At 42.4% G+C, this 13,561-nt stretch overlaps 1 protein-coding gene across 1 annotated transcript; it reads right to left on the bottom strand.

Moving 5' to 3' along the window:
• Positions 1–146: 146 nt before the first annotated feature.
• hsp90aa1.1 (heat shock protein 90, alpha (cytosolic), class A member 1, tandem duplicate 1) lies at positions 147–5,474 on the bottom strand. Its single transcript, XM_018764244.2, has 11 exons — positions 5,310–5,474; positions 4,100–4,252; positions 3,187–3,553; positions 2,842–2,975; positions 2,449–2,754; positions 2,185–2,350; positions 1,907–2,097; positions 1,676–1,823; positions 1,309–1,577; positions 861–1,194; positions 147–632 (listed from the first exon to the last, which is right to left on the bottom strand). Exons 2-11 carry the CDS (start codon positions 4,250–4,252, stop codon positions 523–525), a joined length of 2,178 nt encoding a protein of 725 aa, XP_018619760.2. The 5' UTR covers positions 5,310–5,474; the 3' UTR covers positions 147–522.
• Between the last annotated feature and the right edge of the window lie 8,087 nt (positions 5,475–13,561).

Below are 13,561 nucleotides of genomic sequence, written 5' to 3'. Positions count from 1 at the left end.
ATTTCTTATTTTGTGACATTTGACTAAAACTGCGAATCGTGTTTGTCTGATATTGTGTTCAGCAGGCGAGCTTTAGATATCAAAATGAATCCTAAATTTAAATACTCAGGTAAAAGAGAAAAAATTGACACACAGGCATCGTTTAGTTTTCCGCCTGTTTTAATTATAAACAATAAAAACATTTATATATAAAAGCATTTAATAACACAATAAATTAGCACAAATTAATAACCGTAAGAAAATAGACTGATGCCTTTCTACTGGGTGTACATCTGATTGTACCCATAAATTAAAAATTTCAGGTATTCTCCAATCTTTTTTTCAAAGCTTCATATAATCCTCAACTACTCAGAGATTAATAGACTCAACATGCAGAAGCAAATCATAATAAATCATAATTTAAAGATGATCTTTTACCTTGGAACAATGATCATTTAATAAAATAATACTATTAATATGTCTAGTAACAAAATAAAGATCATTACATAATATTTCCACAAAGCTGTTTATTTGAGGGTGGTTTTAGTCTACTTCTTCCATTCGTGATGTATCGTCATCACCTTCTAGAACAGGCATGTCATCTTCACTGGGCTGAATCATGTCTTCAATATTTGTGTCATCATCATCTATTCCTGCAGAAGAAACAAAGCATTTAAATCTTATGAGGAAATTACAGGCTTATTAGTTCTGCAGATGAAAGGCATCTATTCACCGCAATATGCAATGTTAAATAAGACATGCTTGAATTTTAGCACCTGTTTCTTGTAAAATGCTGCCTTTCAGCTGCTAACAGTACAAAAATTAGCTGTCTATATGTGAAATATATGACATTTATTGATGTGGTAATCGATGAAACGCACCTAGGCCAAGTTTGATCATTCTGTAGATGCGGTTTGCATGTGTCTGTGGGTCTTCTAGGGTGAAACCAGAGGAGAGCAAGGCTGTCTCAAAAAGCAAAATCACCAGGTCCTTCACTGCTTTATCATTCTTGTCAGCCTCGGCCTTCTGTCTGAGGGTCTCAATGATGGGGTGCTCGGTGTTGATCTCCAGGTGCTTCTTGGCTGTCATGTAGCCCATGGTGGAGTTATCGCGCAGAGCTTGAGACTTCATGATTCTCTCCATGTTGGCAGTCCAGCCATAGGTGCTGGTCACGATGCAGCATGGCGATGCTACTAAGCGATTGGAGACCACGACCTTAAAGAAGTGTAAAAGGAAACATTCGTTAATTCATTAATTATTTTATTATCACGTTAATGTCTGAGAATTCTCAGTGAGATAAATTTAAATGCAGGAAGATTGGCACATTACCTTTTCAATTTTCTTGTCCAGAATGTCTTTCATGATTTTACAGAGGTTTTCAAATTTAGTCTTAAGCTCCTCTTGCCTCTTCTTCTCATCCTCATCCTCAGGCAGTTCTAGGCCCTCTTTTGTGACAGATAGTAGATTCTTTCCATCGTATTCTTTGAGCTGCTGGACACAGTATTCATCAATGGGCTCGATCATGTAGATCACTTCAAGCCCAGCCTTGCGTAAACGTTCAACAAAAGCCGAGTTGGCCACCTGATCCTTTGTCTCTCCTAGGGAGGAAATCAAAGGAATGTTGAAAAAGAAGGCTGTAAATGAAGTGTTTCAATGTTCTGCTGCAGGTAAAACTATTTTAGTTCATTTACTCTACCTGTAATGTAGTAGATGTGCTTCTGGTTTTCTTTCATACGGGACACATAGTCCTTTAAGGAAGCCATCTCATCTGCAGAGTTTGAAGTATAGTAGCGCAGAAGTTCCGACAGCTTCTTGCGATTCTGAGAGTCCTCATGGATGCCCAACTGGATATACACCATCAGTTACAGATCTTAGTCCTCTGACAACAGAATAGGTCAATAATTGTTGGATAAACTAAATTACTAACCTTGATGTTCTTGGAGAACTGCTCATAGAATTTCTTGTAGTTGTCCTTGTCCTCAGCAAGTTCTGTGAAGAGCTCCAGGCACTTCTTCACCAGGTTTTTGCGGATCACTTTCAGGATTTTGCTTTGCTGCAGCATCTCTCTTGAAATATTCAGAGGAAGGTCTTCAGAATCCACCACACCTTTGATGAAGTCTGTTCAGAGACATAATGGAAATACAATATGCTCTTGACTATAAAGGCAGTACTGCATATACTATAAAGAGAAGAAAATATACTCACTGAGGTACTCAGGTATAAGCTCTTCACAGTTGTCCATGATGAAGACCCTGCGCACATATAGTTTGATGTTGTTCCTCTTCTTGCGGTTTTCAAATAAGTCAAAGGCAGTCCTTCTTGGGACAAAGAGCAAGGCACGGAACTCCAACTGGCCTTCCACTGAGAAGTGCTGCAGTTGTAGAGTTGTTGTTAAAGCACCATGGAGGAATAATAATCATGCAATCTTTAGTATATATAACAATTCTAAATGTCAGAGGAAAGTCTCACCTTCACTGCCAGATGGTCCTCCCAGTCATTAGTTAAACTTTTGTAGAACTCGCCATATTCCTCATTGGTGATGTCATCAGGGTTTCTTGTCCAGATAGGCTTAGTCTTGTTCAGCTCCTGGGCATCAATGTACTTTTCCTTGATCTTCTTCTTTCTCTTGCTTTTTGCCTGTTTAGAGTCTTCATCCTCATCAGACCCCACATCCTCAATTTGGGGCTTGTCTTTGTCGGGCTCTTGTGTGTCTTTTACTTCTTCCGAAGTATCATCCTCATCCATTTCTACCTCCTTCTCACGCTGTTTCTCCACCTAGTCAGAAAGAGAGGAGAACTATTAAGATATCATCAATATCTTGTTCTCATCACGTGTTTCCACACCAAATTTCTTTGATCTTACAAAGAGTGTTATTGGGTAGCCAATGAACTGTGAGTGTTTCTTCACAATTTCTTTGATGCGCTTTTCCTCAATATATTCTGACTGATCCTCCTTGAGGTGAAGAATCACTTTGGTACCACGACCAATGGGTTCACCTGCAAACAACAACCCGCTGTGAGACAAAATCTGATGACATCTTTTGCATTATGAAATGAAGTAGCAAGTACAAAGCATAATACAACATCAGTGCTCTTATATAAACCAGAATGCAACTGAATTTTGTCTTCTTAATCTTATGTTTTGTATAAGAGTTTGTGTATTGATATACATATTCATTGCCGAATTTAAAGTGTGTCGGTTGCTTACTGTTGTCAGGTCTGACGGTGAAGGATCCACCTGCTGCAGATTCCCACATGTACTGCTCATCATCATTGTGCTTTGTGATGACTGTCACCTTCTCTGCCACCAAGTATGCAGAGTAGAAACCAACACCGAACTGACCAATCATGGAGATATCAGCCCCTGCCTGCAAGGCTTCCATGAAAGCTTTGGTTCCTGACTTTGCGATGGTACCCAGGTTGTTGATCAGGTCGGCCTTGGTCATCCCAATGCCGGTGTCAACAATGGTCAGTGTACGTGTAAGTTGGTCAGGGATGATGTCAATCTTCAGCTCTTTGCAGGAATCCAGTTTGGAGGGGTCAGTCAAACTTTCATATCTGATCTTGTCAAGAGCCTGTGACAACAAATAATTGTTGTAAGATTATAAATTATGAATTTTATGGGTAGCAAAGTGTATTTCAATGCCTGGGTTTTTAGTGGAGCAATGTAGAGTAAGTCATTTTGTTAAAGGTACTACTGCAGTAGGTGGGATTCAAACTGATGACCTCTGGAGCTAAAGGTGGTTGTACTAACCGCTGTGTTATCTTCTGCCCTTCAGGAGCGAAACTGTTTTAAGTCTATGCCAAGTTTGCAAGTTCTCCCCAGTTTTCAAGGGTTTCTACTAGGTGCCTTGGTTTCTTTTCACAGTCCAAAGACAAGTTTCACGTGGACTGTTGACTCTACGTTGCCCTTAGTGTGTGACTGTGTGAGAAAGTATCTGTGTGTGTGTGTGCATGTGCGTGTGTGCGTGTGTGTGTGCTGCAAAGGACTCGCATCCCGTCCAAGGTGTACCCTCACTAGATTAATGTCCCGTATTTCCTGGATAGGCTCTAGACCTCCACGAGCCTGGCTTGAAGAAGCACTTAATGATAGTGAGCTAGTGAGTAAATGCAGCACTTACATCTGAAGAGTTGGAGATGAGCTCTCGGAGGAAGATTTCTTTATTGGAGTAGAAGGTGTTGATGATCAAGGACATCAGCTGGGCAATCTCTGCCTGGAAGGCAAAGGTCTCCACTTCGTCTTCCATGGCCTCTGAACTGGCTTTTTCCGGCATCTGAAGCAAGATTTTGCACGTGTTATATGTTTCTGCCTCATTTAAATTGTGCCATAAAAATTTTTTCCTTAAGTGGAACATTAATAAAGTAAAATATTTTTCACGAATCTATTTCTCTGTTGCATTTTATTAAACCATTTAGGCCACAATCTCTAGCAAACCATTATGTCTTGTTTCACTTCATCGCTGTATCACTGCATGTGCTCAGTTGTTCAGAGCTCTGCATCACTTTGTTGGCAAAGGCGCTTCATAAAAATTAATATGACTGCATTGTTTATACACTTTGAGGCAAATGCTCGAAGAAGAACCAGGCAGTGGAAAAGCAGCTAGTGGACATCAGGACACTACGGTGGATCACATCTCAATTCCAGAGAGCCATGTATCCACCCTCCTCCATGAGATCATATGCCAGTTGTCAAGGGGCAGGACCACCACTTGGCATGCCCTGCTCAGATGTCAGTGCTTTCAGCTGCTTTAGTGTAAAATAAACTTGTGCTCCTCAGTACAGCCAACTTTAATCATTTTCTAGTCCAAAATCAATCACACTATAGTGAAGAAAGGGTGCTCAGCATGCAGTCATTCCGAAATTTACATGAAATATTATCATTTCAGCTTTATTTGTAAAACACCATCAGTAAAAGAGCAAAAAACCGGGAGATATTAAAATAAAATAATTTTTCATTGTGGCTCTGAAACAGTTAAGGTTTGCTGTTGGACTGTTTTCTCATTTTCATTCGTATAAGTTATGTGGATGAAATCATACGGTATGTAATAATTACAGTTCTCCCTGTGCCTAAAAGAGTTTGCATGAATGGAAAGTCATATGCATGGCATCTCAACATTTCAGCTATTTGCTTGTATAAATAATACTGTACAAGTTTGATTTTATTAACAGGAATTTGGAAAATATCATTGGAGTGAACAATATATAGGCCAAAGTGAGGTGCAAATTTCCAGGAAGAGGCTGAATGGAAAAAGGAGTGTTCATTAAATATGAAGAGAGTGCAATGAGGTGCGTAGTGGGCATTTGCGAAGTGTGCCCACCTAGCGGACCTACCTTGGGGAGAGGTGTGCCACGAGCTGCTGTGTCCCCTAGCTCTTCCCTGTGTGCTTCCCCGGTCGAGGTCACGCTGTAGCTGCGCTCTTCTACGTCCTCTGGCCTGCGGCTCCAGTTTTATACTTGATGGTCAACTTTCTAGATGTTCTCCTGCAGAGAGTTCCAGAAGGAACGTGGACTATGTTAGGGAGGCCTAAAGAAAGCAACTGTGCTGCACAGAGCAGCTGCCCCTGCTTGTCCTTTTAAGGGGTTCGAGTGACAGCCGGCCCTGCCAGTGAGCGCCGAGGGGCCCTTCACCACCCGGCTCCTGTCACGGGTCAAGAGTGTTGGGGTGGCCATCCCGACACGTGAGGGCTATTCCACAGCAGAATCCATGACAGCAAGCATGGGCCTTCTGGAGGTGTACATTCAGCTAGAATCATATTATTTTTAATTTGTTACATTCAGATTACAAGTTGGAATTAAATTATTTTAAAACTTTCTGACTCTCTATATGAGAAATGAATTTCATTTTTGTAGTTAGCGGTACGAAGCAGGGTATAGCGCAGGTGCCTCACAGCTCCGAGGCCATGGGTTCAGATGAGGGTTTGAATTTGGCCAGACTGTGTGGAGTTTGCATAGTTCCCCCCATATTCATGTGGGTTTCCTCCCACAGTCCAAAGACATGTGTTTCAGAAGAATGCTAGTGTAGTGGTTAGCGCTATCTTCAGGTTAAAAGGTTATAGGTTTGAATCACGTCTCTAGCTATAGCACTGTTAAGCGATGTACTTACCCTGAATTGGTCCAGTAAAATTACCCAGCTGAATAAATAGGTAAATAACTGTAGGTGGTTTAACATTAAGGTGCTTTGGAGAAAAGCATCAGCTAAATGAACCGATGTCAATTAGCCTTAACGTGTGGGTAAAAGAACGAGTGTAAGTGATCACCTTTTGACTCCTTGGACAGACCTTGGATCACCGCAGCTTCTCATAATGAGTGTATGGATTTTTCCGGCGCAAAATAGGAATTCTCACTTACATAGAGTCAATACAATGAATACAGTCAATAAAATGTGAATTATTCAAAAATCACATTCTTTAAAAACTGATGTGTCTTTTCAGGACTTTTTTTAATCAGGAGTCTTATTTAACTTTTTTTGTTAGTTGCCATATATTAAAATTAATGTGATCAATGGTGGCTGTTTATCAGGCCTTGTGAAGCTGTCAGTGGTCCCTCTGCTGCCATTACAGACTTGACCACAGGGGGGTGCGCAGCCTCAGCGCATGGAGCCTTCTAGAAATCCCAGTTGCGTAACAGTGCACTATAAACGGCAGGCCTTCCACTGCATTCTAGAAGAGTATGTGCTGGAAGGAAAGAAGATAAGATATGGCTGTGCACGTGCATATCAGGCTGACTTGCTCATTTTAATCTGGCTGTTGAGTACAAAAATTTGCCAGCTATGATTTCATAAAAAATGTCTGCCAGGAAAGTTTTCAATGTGCTTAAAATGCATTAAAGTGCTGTGGAAGTTCCTGTCACCAAGACAAATTCCTTGTATGTGTGAACATACTTGGCAATAAAGCTCGTTCTGATTCTGATTCTGAAAAATCCTGATCGAAGAGTCGTTATTGCCTGGTGAAACATACTGTATATATGGATTTTGCTGTATGCCGGTTTCCCCTGCAAAATAGGATGGATTATATATGGCTGTATTGTCAGAATACTGTCTGATATTATAGAACAATAATTACATGATATTATTCTCCAGAGCAACTTACACCAATTTATTCATGTAGAGAACTGGGTAATTTTTGCTGTGCCCATTTAAGAAGAATGTCAATCAAGGGTACTGTAGCGTGACGTAGGATTTGAACGCAGGTCCGTCCAGTGCATCGTGGCGGCTCTATCCACTACACCACCTGCTGCCTACATTATGTTAGCCAGTGTTATAAAGTGTTATAATCCTTTAAAGAATTAAATTTGCTCCAATGTTCAGTTCCATAAGAACGGACAGAAAGTAACAGTTGGGGCTTTTCATTGATCTTATTTATTTATTGCTGATTTCCCTGGGAGATGAGTGTTATATACATATATATATAATATAATTCCCTTATATATACAGTATATCGGGGGGTGCGGTGGCGCAGTGGGTTGGACCAGGTCCTGCTCTCTAGCGGGTCTGGGGTTCGAGTCCCGTTTAGGTGCCTTGCGACGGACTGGCGTCCCGTCCTGGGTGTGTCCCCTCCCCCTCCAGCCTTTCGCCCTGTGTTGCCGGGTTAGGCTCCGGCTCCCCACGACCCCGTATGGGACCAGCGGTTCAGATGGTGTGTGTTTGTGTGTGTGTGTGTGTGTGTATACAGTATATAATATAATTCCCTGGGAAATCAGCAATAACTGTATGCTATAAATATATATGGGGGGTGCAGCGGGGTTTGGCTGGGGCCTGGTGTGTGGTAGGTCTGGGGATTGAGCTGAGCTTCTGCTTGGGGTGCCTCGTAGTAGACTGGTGTCCTGTCCGGGGTGTGTCCCCTCCCCCTCCAGCCCTGCACCCTGGGTTGCTGGGCTTGCCTCTGGTTCGCTCAGGACATGCAGTTGTGGCCATTGTGTGTGTGTATATATGTACTGTATGTATATTCAAGATATTCAGGACAAGATGTTACACCCCCTGCATGTATTACAACAGCTGTACACAAAGACCCAGTCCAATCAACATGAAGCCACCAAGAACAACATCCAGCATTGCCAACTTATATCTCCATTGATGGTGTATGTATTTCTGCTCATACTGCTTTAACTACTGATTGAGTAGATGCTTTTGTCCATGGCAACTTATGAAGCCACATACAGTATACCACAGTAAACTGCTTATAGTCATTGACCCAGTTGTACACCAGAGCAGTGTAATTCATTCATCCATTTGTTCACTCAGTCTCCATAACCGCTTTTTCCAACAGAGGGTCTCAGTGGTCCGAAGCCTACCCTAGAAGGCTTGGGTGCAAGGTGGGGAACACCTCAGAGGGGACATCAGCTCGTTTTAGGGATGAAGCCAGTTTAGCTTCTCCAGTTCATGTGGAAGAAGACACTTGATCACTGAAGATTACTGTTGTAAACTGGAGAGGTGAAGAAGATGAAACGTTCTACAGTGATCACTACGATTTGAAATAAAGCCAATATCTAGATCTCTCATAGAGCTATTACCTTTCACAGGGGTCCATCAGTACTCCGGTCGCCTTCATTCAGTTCTCCATTGGCATCCGGTAACCTAATACTTGTTTTTAAACATATATTTTTCTATTTACATTATATACATTACATTACATTAAATACATTACATACATTACATTTATTTACATTTAAGTGCTGTCCAACCAGTCAGAAGTAGCCAGAGTAACTATACATATTACTTCAAATAATTATGACTAAAGCCTTTAATAAGAACATGGTTTAAATATGGTAAATGGAAGTTGATGCAGAAACAGAGTAAGAGAGGAAACAAGAGGACTTCCGGTGTAAAAAAATATGGCCAATACTGGCTGGGGGATGTCGAGGTGGTCCTCTGTAGGGCCCACAAGGTCTTCAAATCCTCCAGGGAGGAAGGTCGCTCTTTGCCTTTGTCTGAAGTGGACTCGGCCAGCAGGAATTATATGTTCACATATTACTGGATAAGTGTGGTCGAATGGTAGCATGAAGAGGGAAGATTCAGTTCAATTCAATTCAATTCATTTTCAAAGAGTGCCCTTCTCACGCAGTGACACAGAGCGCTTTAACACAGGCATAAGGCAAGAAAAACAAATACATCAGATAAGACACAAAGAAGACAGTTGACTAATGACTACCACAATATAGTACTTTTATAGACCTATAAGTATGCCTACTGGCCACGGAGGAAAGGAACAGCAGGTATAGATCAAAGGTTAATAAGTAATGATCAGAAATAGCCCTATTTAAAGAAATAATATTAACATTATGAACATCTATGTCGTAGGTTGTGACGAGATCGAGCGTATGGTTACAGGAATGAGTAGGACCGTTAACAACATGAGTAAAACCAACGGAGTTAAAGAGAGATGTAAAACTAGCGAGAGTAACCGACGACACGTCTATATGAATATTGAAATCACTCATCAAGATTACTGGGTTTTGACTTGACATCTAGCTGTAGAACTTCAAACGAGGTAAAATTATTACGATTTCTCGGTGTTATTTGTAATCTATTATTGAAAAGAACGCCGACTCCACCTCCATGACATACAGCATGAGATTTATGGAAATAATCATATCGGTCGGGAGCAGCTTCTGTTAGCGGAATTGTATCGGACTCACCAAGCCAGGTTTCGGTAAGAAAGAATAGATTGGACTTGTAACTTAATATTAAGTGTTTTACTAGAACAGCTTTACTTGTTAGTGAACGAATATTTAACAGACAGCATTTTATGTTACACTTTGGCCTCAGTGGTAAATAGAGAATGTTTGTTTTAATGTATTTTAGGTTTCTGGTGCAAGCGCTCCTATCATCAAGTCTAGTTAAATGCCATGGCCTTATAATAGTTTGTATGTTTTGGCTGCAGTTAACGCTTTTATTTTAAGTTGTGAGGCCCACACTGGACAAGGCAGAAGGAACCTCATCATATGAGAAACGACCACTGGTACCAGAACGAATAACAGACCCATCAATACACTCAGCTGCTAAAGGAGATGATCCATGGACCATGAGTCAGTCCTGCAACTTGCAGGCCAAGTTCTGGGACAGAACAAACGAATCCCTCCAGTTGAGGTGTACACCATCATGTGCGAAAAACCTGGGCCTTTCCCAGAAGTCATCCCAGTTATTAACAAATGATATACAATTAGAGCGGCACCACATCTCCAACCACCTGTTAAAGGACACCAGTCTACTGTAGACTATGTCCCCCATGAAGAGTCTAGATAAAGGACTAGACACTATTAGATTACAACATTTCCTTCTGGCCTTATTACACATGGAAATAAAGCAGCTCTTGAACACCTCAGACTGCTCATAACAAATATCATTACCACCAACATGCACCATCATAGTTGACACGGCATTATTGGCCAGAGAACAGACATGAGCCTCCATGTTGGACACACATGCATGTGGGAAACACTTCACCTTTACACTTCGATTCCCAGACCCAAAATAGATATTTGGCTCTAAGATGATCAGGACTGAAGGAGGGGAATTACCAGGGGGCAGAATTGCAGACATACAGGACAGCTACAAGTACCTGGGTATCCCACAGGTCAATAGGAACCATGATGAGGCAGCAAGTTGGTCATCCACAACAAATACCTCCAGAGAGTAAGGCAGGTCCTGAGAAGCCAGCTCAATGATAGGAAAAAGATCCAAGCCATCAACATGTACACCCTACCAGTCATCAGATACCCAGCAGGAATAATAAGTTGGTCACAGGAGGAGATAGATGCCACAGATGTCAAGACAGAAAAACTCCTCGCGCTGCACCGGAGGGTTCCGCCCAAAGTCCAGCGCCCTGAGATTGTACAATAAGTGAAAAGAGGGGGGCCAAGGATGAGTGAGTGTCAGAGTCACTATCCAGGATGAAACAAGGAGCATCCAAGAGTACATCAGGAAGATGGCCCACCTCAGGCAGCAGAAGACAGAGGATGTTAAGGAAGAAAAGGAGACATCATGGAACACCAAGCCCCTCCATGGGCTCTACCATCGACAGATAAAAGGAGTGGCTGACATCAAGAAATCCTACCAGTGGCTGGAAAGGCCAGTCTGAAGGACAGCACAGAGGCTCTGATCATGGCAGCACAAGAACAGGCTATAAACACCAGATCCATAGAGGCCGTGGTCTACCAGAACAGACAGAACCCAAGATCAGAAAGAGTGTGTTTTACTGGTGTATGGATGAGTGACCCATTGTAAGTAGTGTATCTCACAGTGTAAATTACCTTGGTGAAAAAGGTGTGTGGGCTGATCAACACTACATGAGTTCAAGTCACATAGGCTTCTGCGGCCGTTGTCATTAAATTCCAGTCTAACTACATGAGTTCATTGGAAGTCACTTTGGAGAAAAGCATCTGCTAAAAAAATAAATGTAAGTGTACATACCTCCGGCCTTACGCCCTGTGTTCCTGGGTTTGGCTCCGGTTCCCCGTGACCCCGTATGGGACGAGCGGTTCTGAAAATGTGTGTGTGTGTGTGTGTGTGTGTGTGTGTGTACATACAAGGTGCAGGCTGTGCAAAAACACCCTTGAAACAGTCCAGCACATAGTAGCAGGGTGTAAGATGCAAGCTGAGACAGCATACACTGAGAGGCATAACCAAGTGGGATAGTGTACAGGAACATCTGTGCAGAATACAGACTGGAAATCCCCAAGTCCAAATGGGAGACACCACCAAAGGTGGTTGAAAACAGCAGAGCTAATTTCCTGTGGGACTTCAAGTTCTAGAGTGACAAACAGTTGCCGGCCAACCCACCAGACATAGTCATGGTTGACAAGGAGGAGAAGAGGGCAATTGTGATACATGTAGCAATCCCAAGTGATAGTAATATCAGAAAGAAGGAGAATGAGAACATTGAGAAGTACCAAGGGCTGAAGGAAGAACTGGAATGGATGTGGAAGGTGGAGTCCAGAGTGGTTACAGTGGTAATAGGAACACTTGGGACTGTGACCCCCAGACTGGGAGAGTGGCTCTAGAAGATTCCTGGGGCAACATATGAAGTTTCTGTCCAGAAGAGTGCAGTCCTAGGAACAGCTAAGATACTGCACAGTACCCTCAAACTCCAAGGCCTCTGGTAAAGGACCCGAGCTTGAGGAAGACACACACACCACCCCATGTGGGGGTGAGAGAGAGATTTTTATATTGATATTATATATATAAAATCCATCCATTTTATATATACATATATATATATATCCATTCGGGGGTGCAGTGGCGCAGTGGGTTGAACCACGGTCCTGCTCTCCGGTGGGTCTGGGGTTCGAGTCCCGCTTGGGGTGCCTTGCGACGGACTGGCGTCCTGTCCTGGGTGTGTCCCCTCCCCCTCTGGCCTTATGCCCTGTGTTACCGGGTTGGCTCCGGTTCCCCGTGACCCCGTATGGGACAAGCGGTTCTGAAAATGTGTGTGTGTGTGTGTGTATATCTATGCAGGGGGTGCGGTGGCACAGTGGGTTGGACCAGATCCTGCTCTCCAGTGGGTCTAGGGTTTGAGTCCCACTTGAGGTGCCTTGTGACGGACTGGTGTCCCGTCCTGGGTGTGTCCCCTCCCCCTCCAGCCTTATGCCCTGAGTTGCCGGGTTAGGCTCCGGTTCCCCACAACCCTGTATGGGACAAGCAATTCAGAAAGAGAGTGTGAGTGAGTGAGTGTGAGTGTGAGTGTGTGTGTGTCCATGCATTCATCAAGTTTCAAATTCAAGCATTAGGCTCAAGACTAAGGGGTGGTATTCCTTGAATGGGACAGCATACTCACACTCTCAACCACACATCTGAACTCTGTGAACACCGTGCTGCCCATACATACATACTGTAATGAAGATCAGGGATTCCTGTAAATATCTGGTGTTAGTGCATCTGCTTGTACATAGTCCTGTGTGTTCATTTGTGTGTTTTCCTCTGATTGGCTGTCTTATTGCTTGTGTTGGGTTTTCCCTTGCGGGGATTCTGGGAAGGCTGATAAGGGCCCTCAACCATTGTGGAGAGCGGTGAGGCTCAGAGTATGGCAGGGGAACACACCTCTAGTTAAGCAATTTTTTCTGTACTGTCATGCTTCTCTCAACCAAAAAATTTTCATAATTTTTTTTACCTATAATGTTTGTTTTGTGATTGTTTATTGAATTTTTTGGCTATAGTCTTGTATGTTGAGTAATGTGTTGGCATTGTGGTTGTTTCATTTACAAATGGTGACTTGTATGTGTCAAATATTTATATTTTTAATTGCCGTTAGTAATTGATTTTCATGATCATGGATTTTATGTTTTTAGTTATTGAATGATTTTATTTTATCGAATAAAGAATTTAACTGACGAGTCGGGCGAGGTGAAGTATTGTGTTAGACTGTCTGTGGAACGACACATTTTTAAAGTGCTGGGAGTCCATTCTGATCCTTGGGAAAAAAACATTGTTTCCTGACTGTGTTTCCAGTAGTGCCGCAGGGGGGCGCTACTACTCACACAAAACAAATTTATTAATTCAACCGAACCCTATCTCTAAAGCGACTTACAGCGTTAAACTATAGAATTTAGAAGCCACTAAATTATGCAAAGTCAATAATTAAAAAAACAAT

The sequence above is a fragment of the Scleropages formosus genome, chromosome 15 (assembly GCF_900964775.1).
Source record: "Scleropages formosus chromosome 15, fSclFor1.1, whole genome shotgun sequence".
Taxonomy (NCBI): domain Eukaryota; kingdom Metazoa; phylum Chordata; class Actinopteri; order Osteoglossiformes; family Osteoglossidae; genus Scleropages; species Scleropages formosus.
The sequence above is the reverse complement of the archived record's forward strand: the minus strand, read 5'-3'. Positions and strand labels throughout refer to the sequence as shown.

What these genes read in the sequence shown, in the direction of transcription:
- hsp90aa1.1 (XM_018764244.2), bottom strand. Translation starts at nt 4,252, where the DNA reads ATGCCGGAAAAAGCCAGTTCAGAGGCCATGGAAGACGAAGTGGAGACC. An exon ending in GCTTATACCTGAGTACCTCA is followed by an intron (nt 2,098 to 2,184) that starts GTGAGTATATTT and finishes GTCTCTGAACAG; the next exon opens with ACTTCATCAAAGGTGTGGTG. An exon ending in GCACATCTACTACATTACAG is followed by an intron (nt 1,578 to 1,675) that starts GTAGAGTAAATG and finishes TTTCCTCCCTAG; the next exon opens with GAGAGACAAAGGATCAGGTG.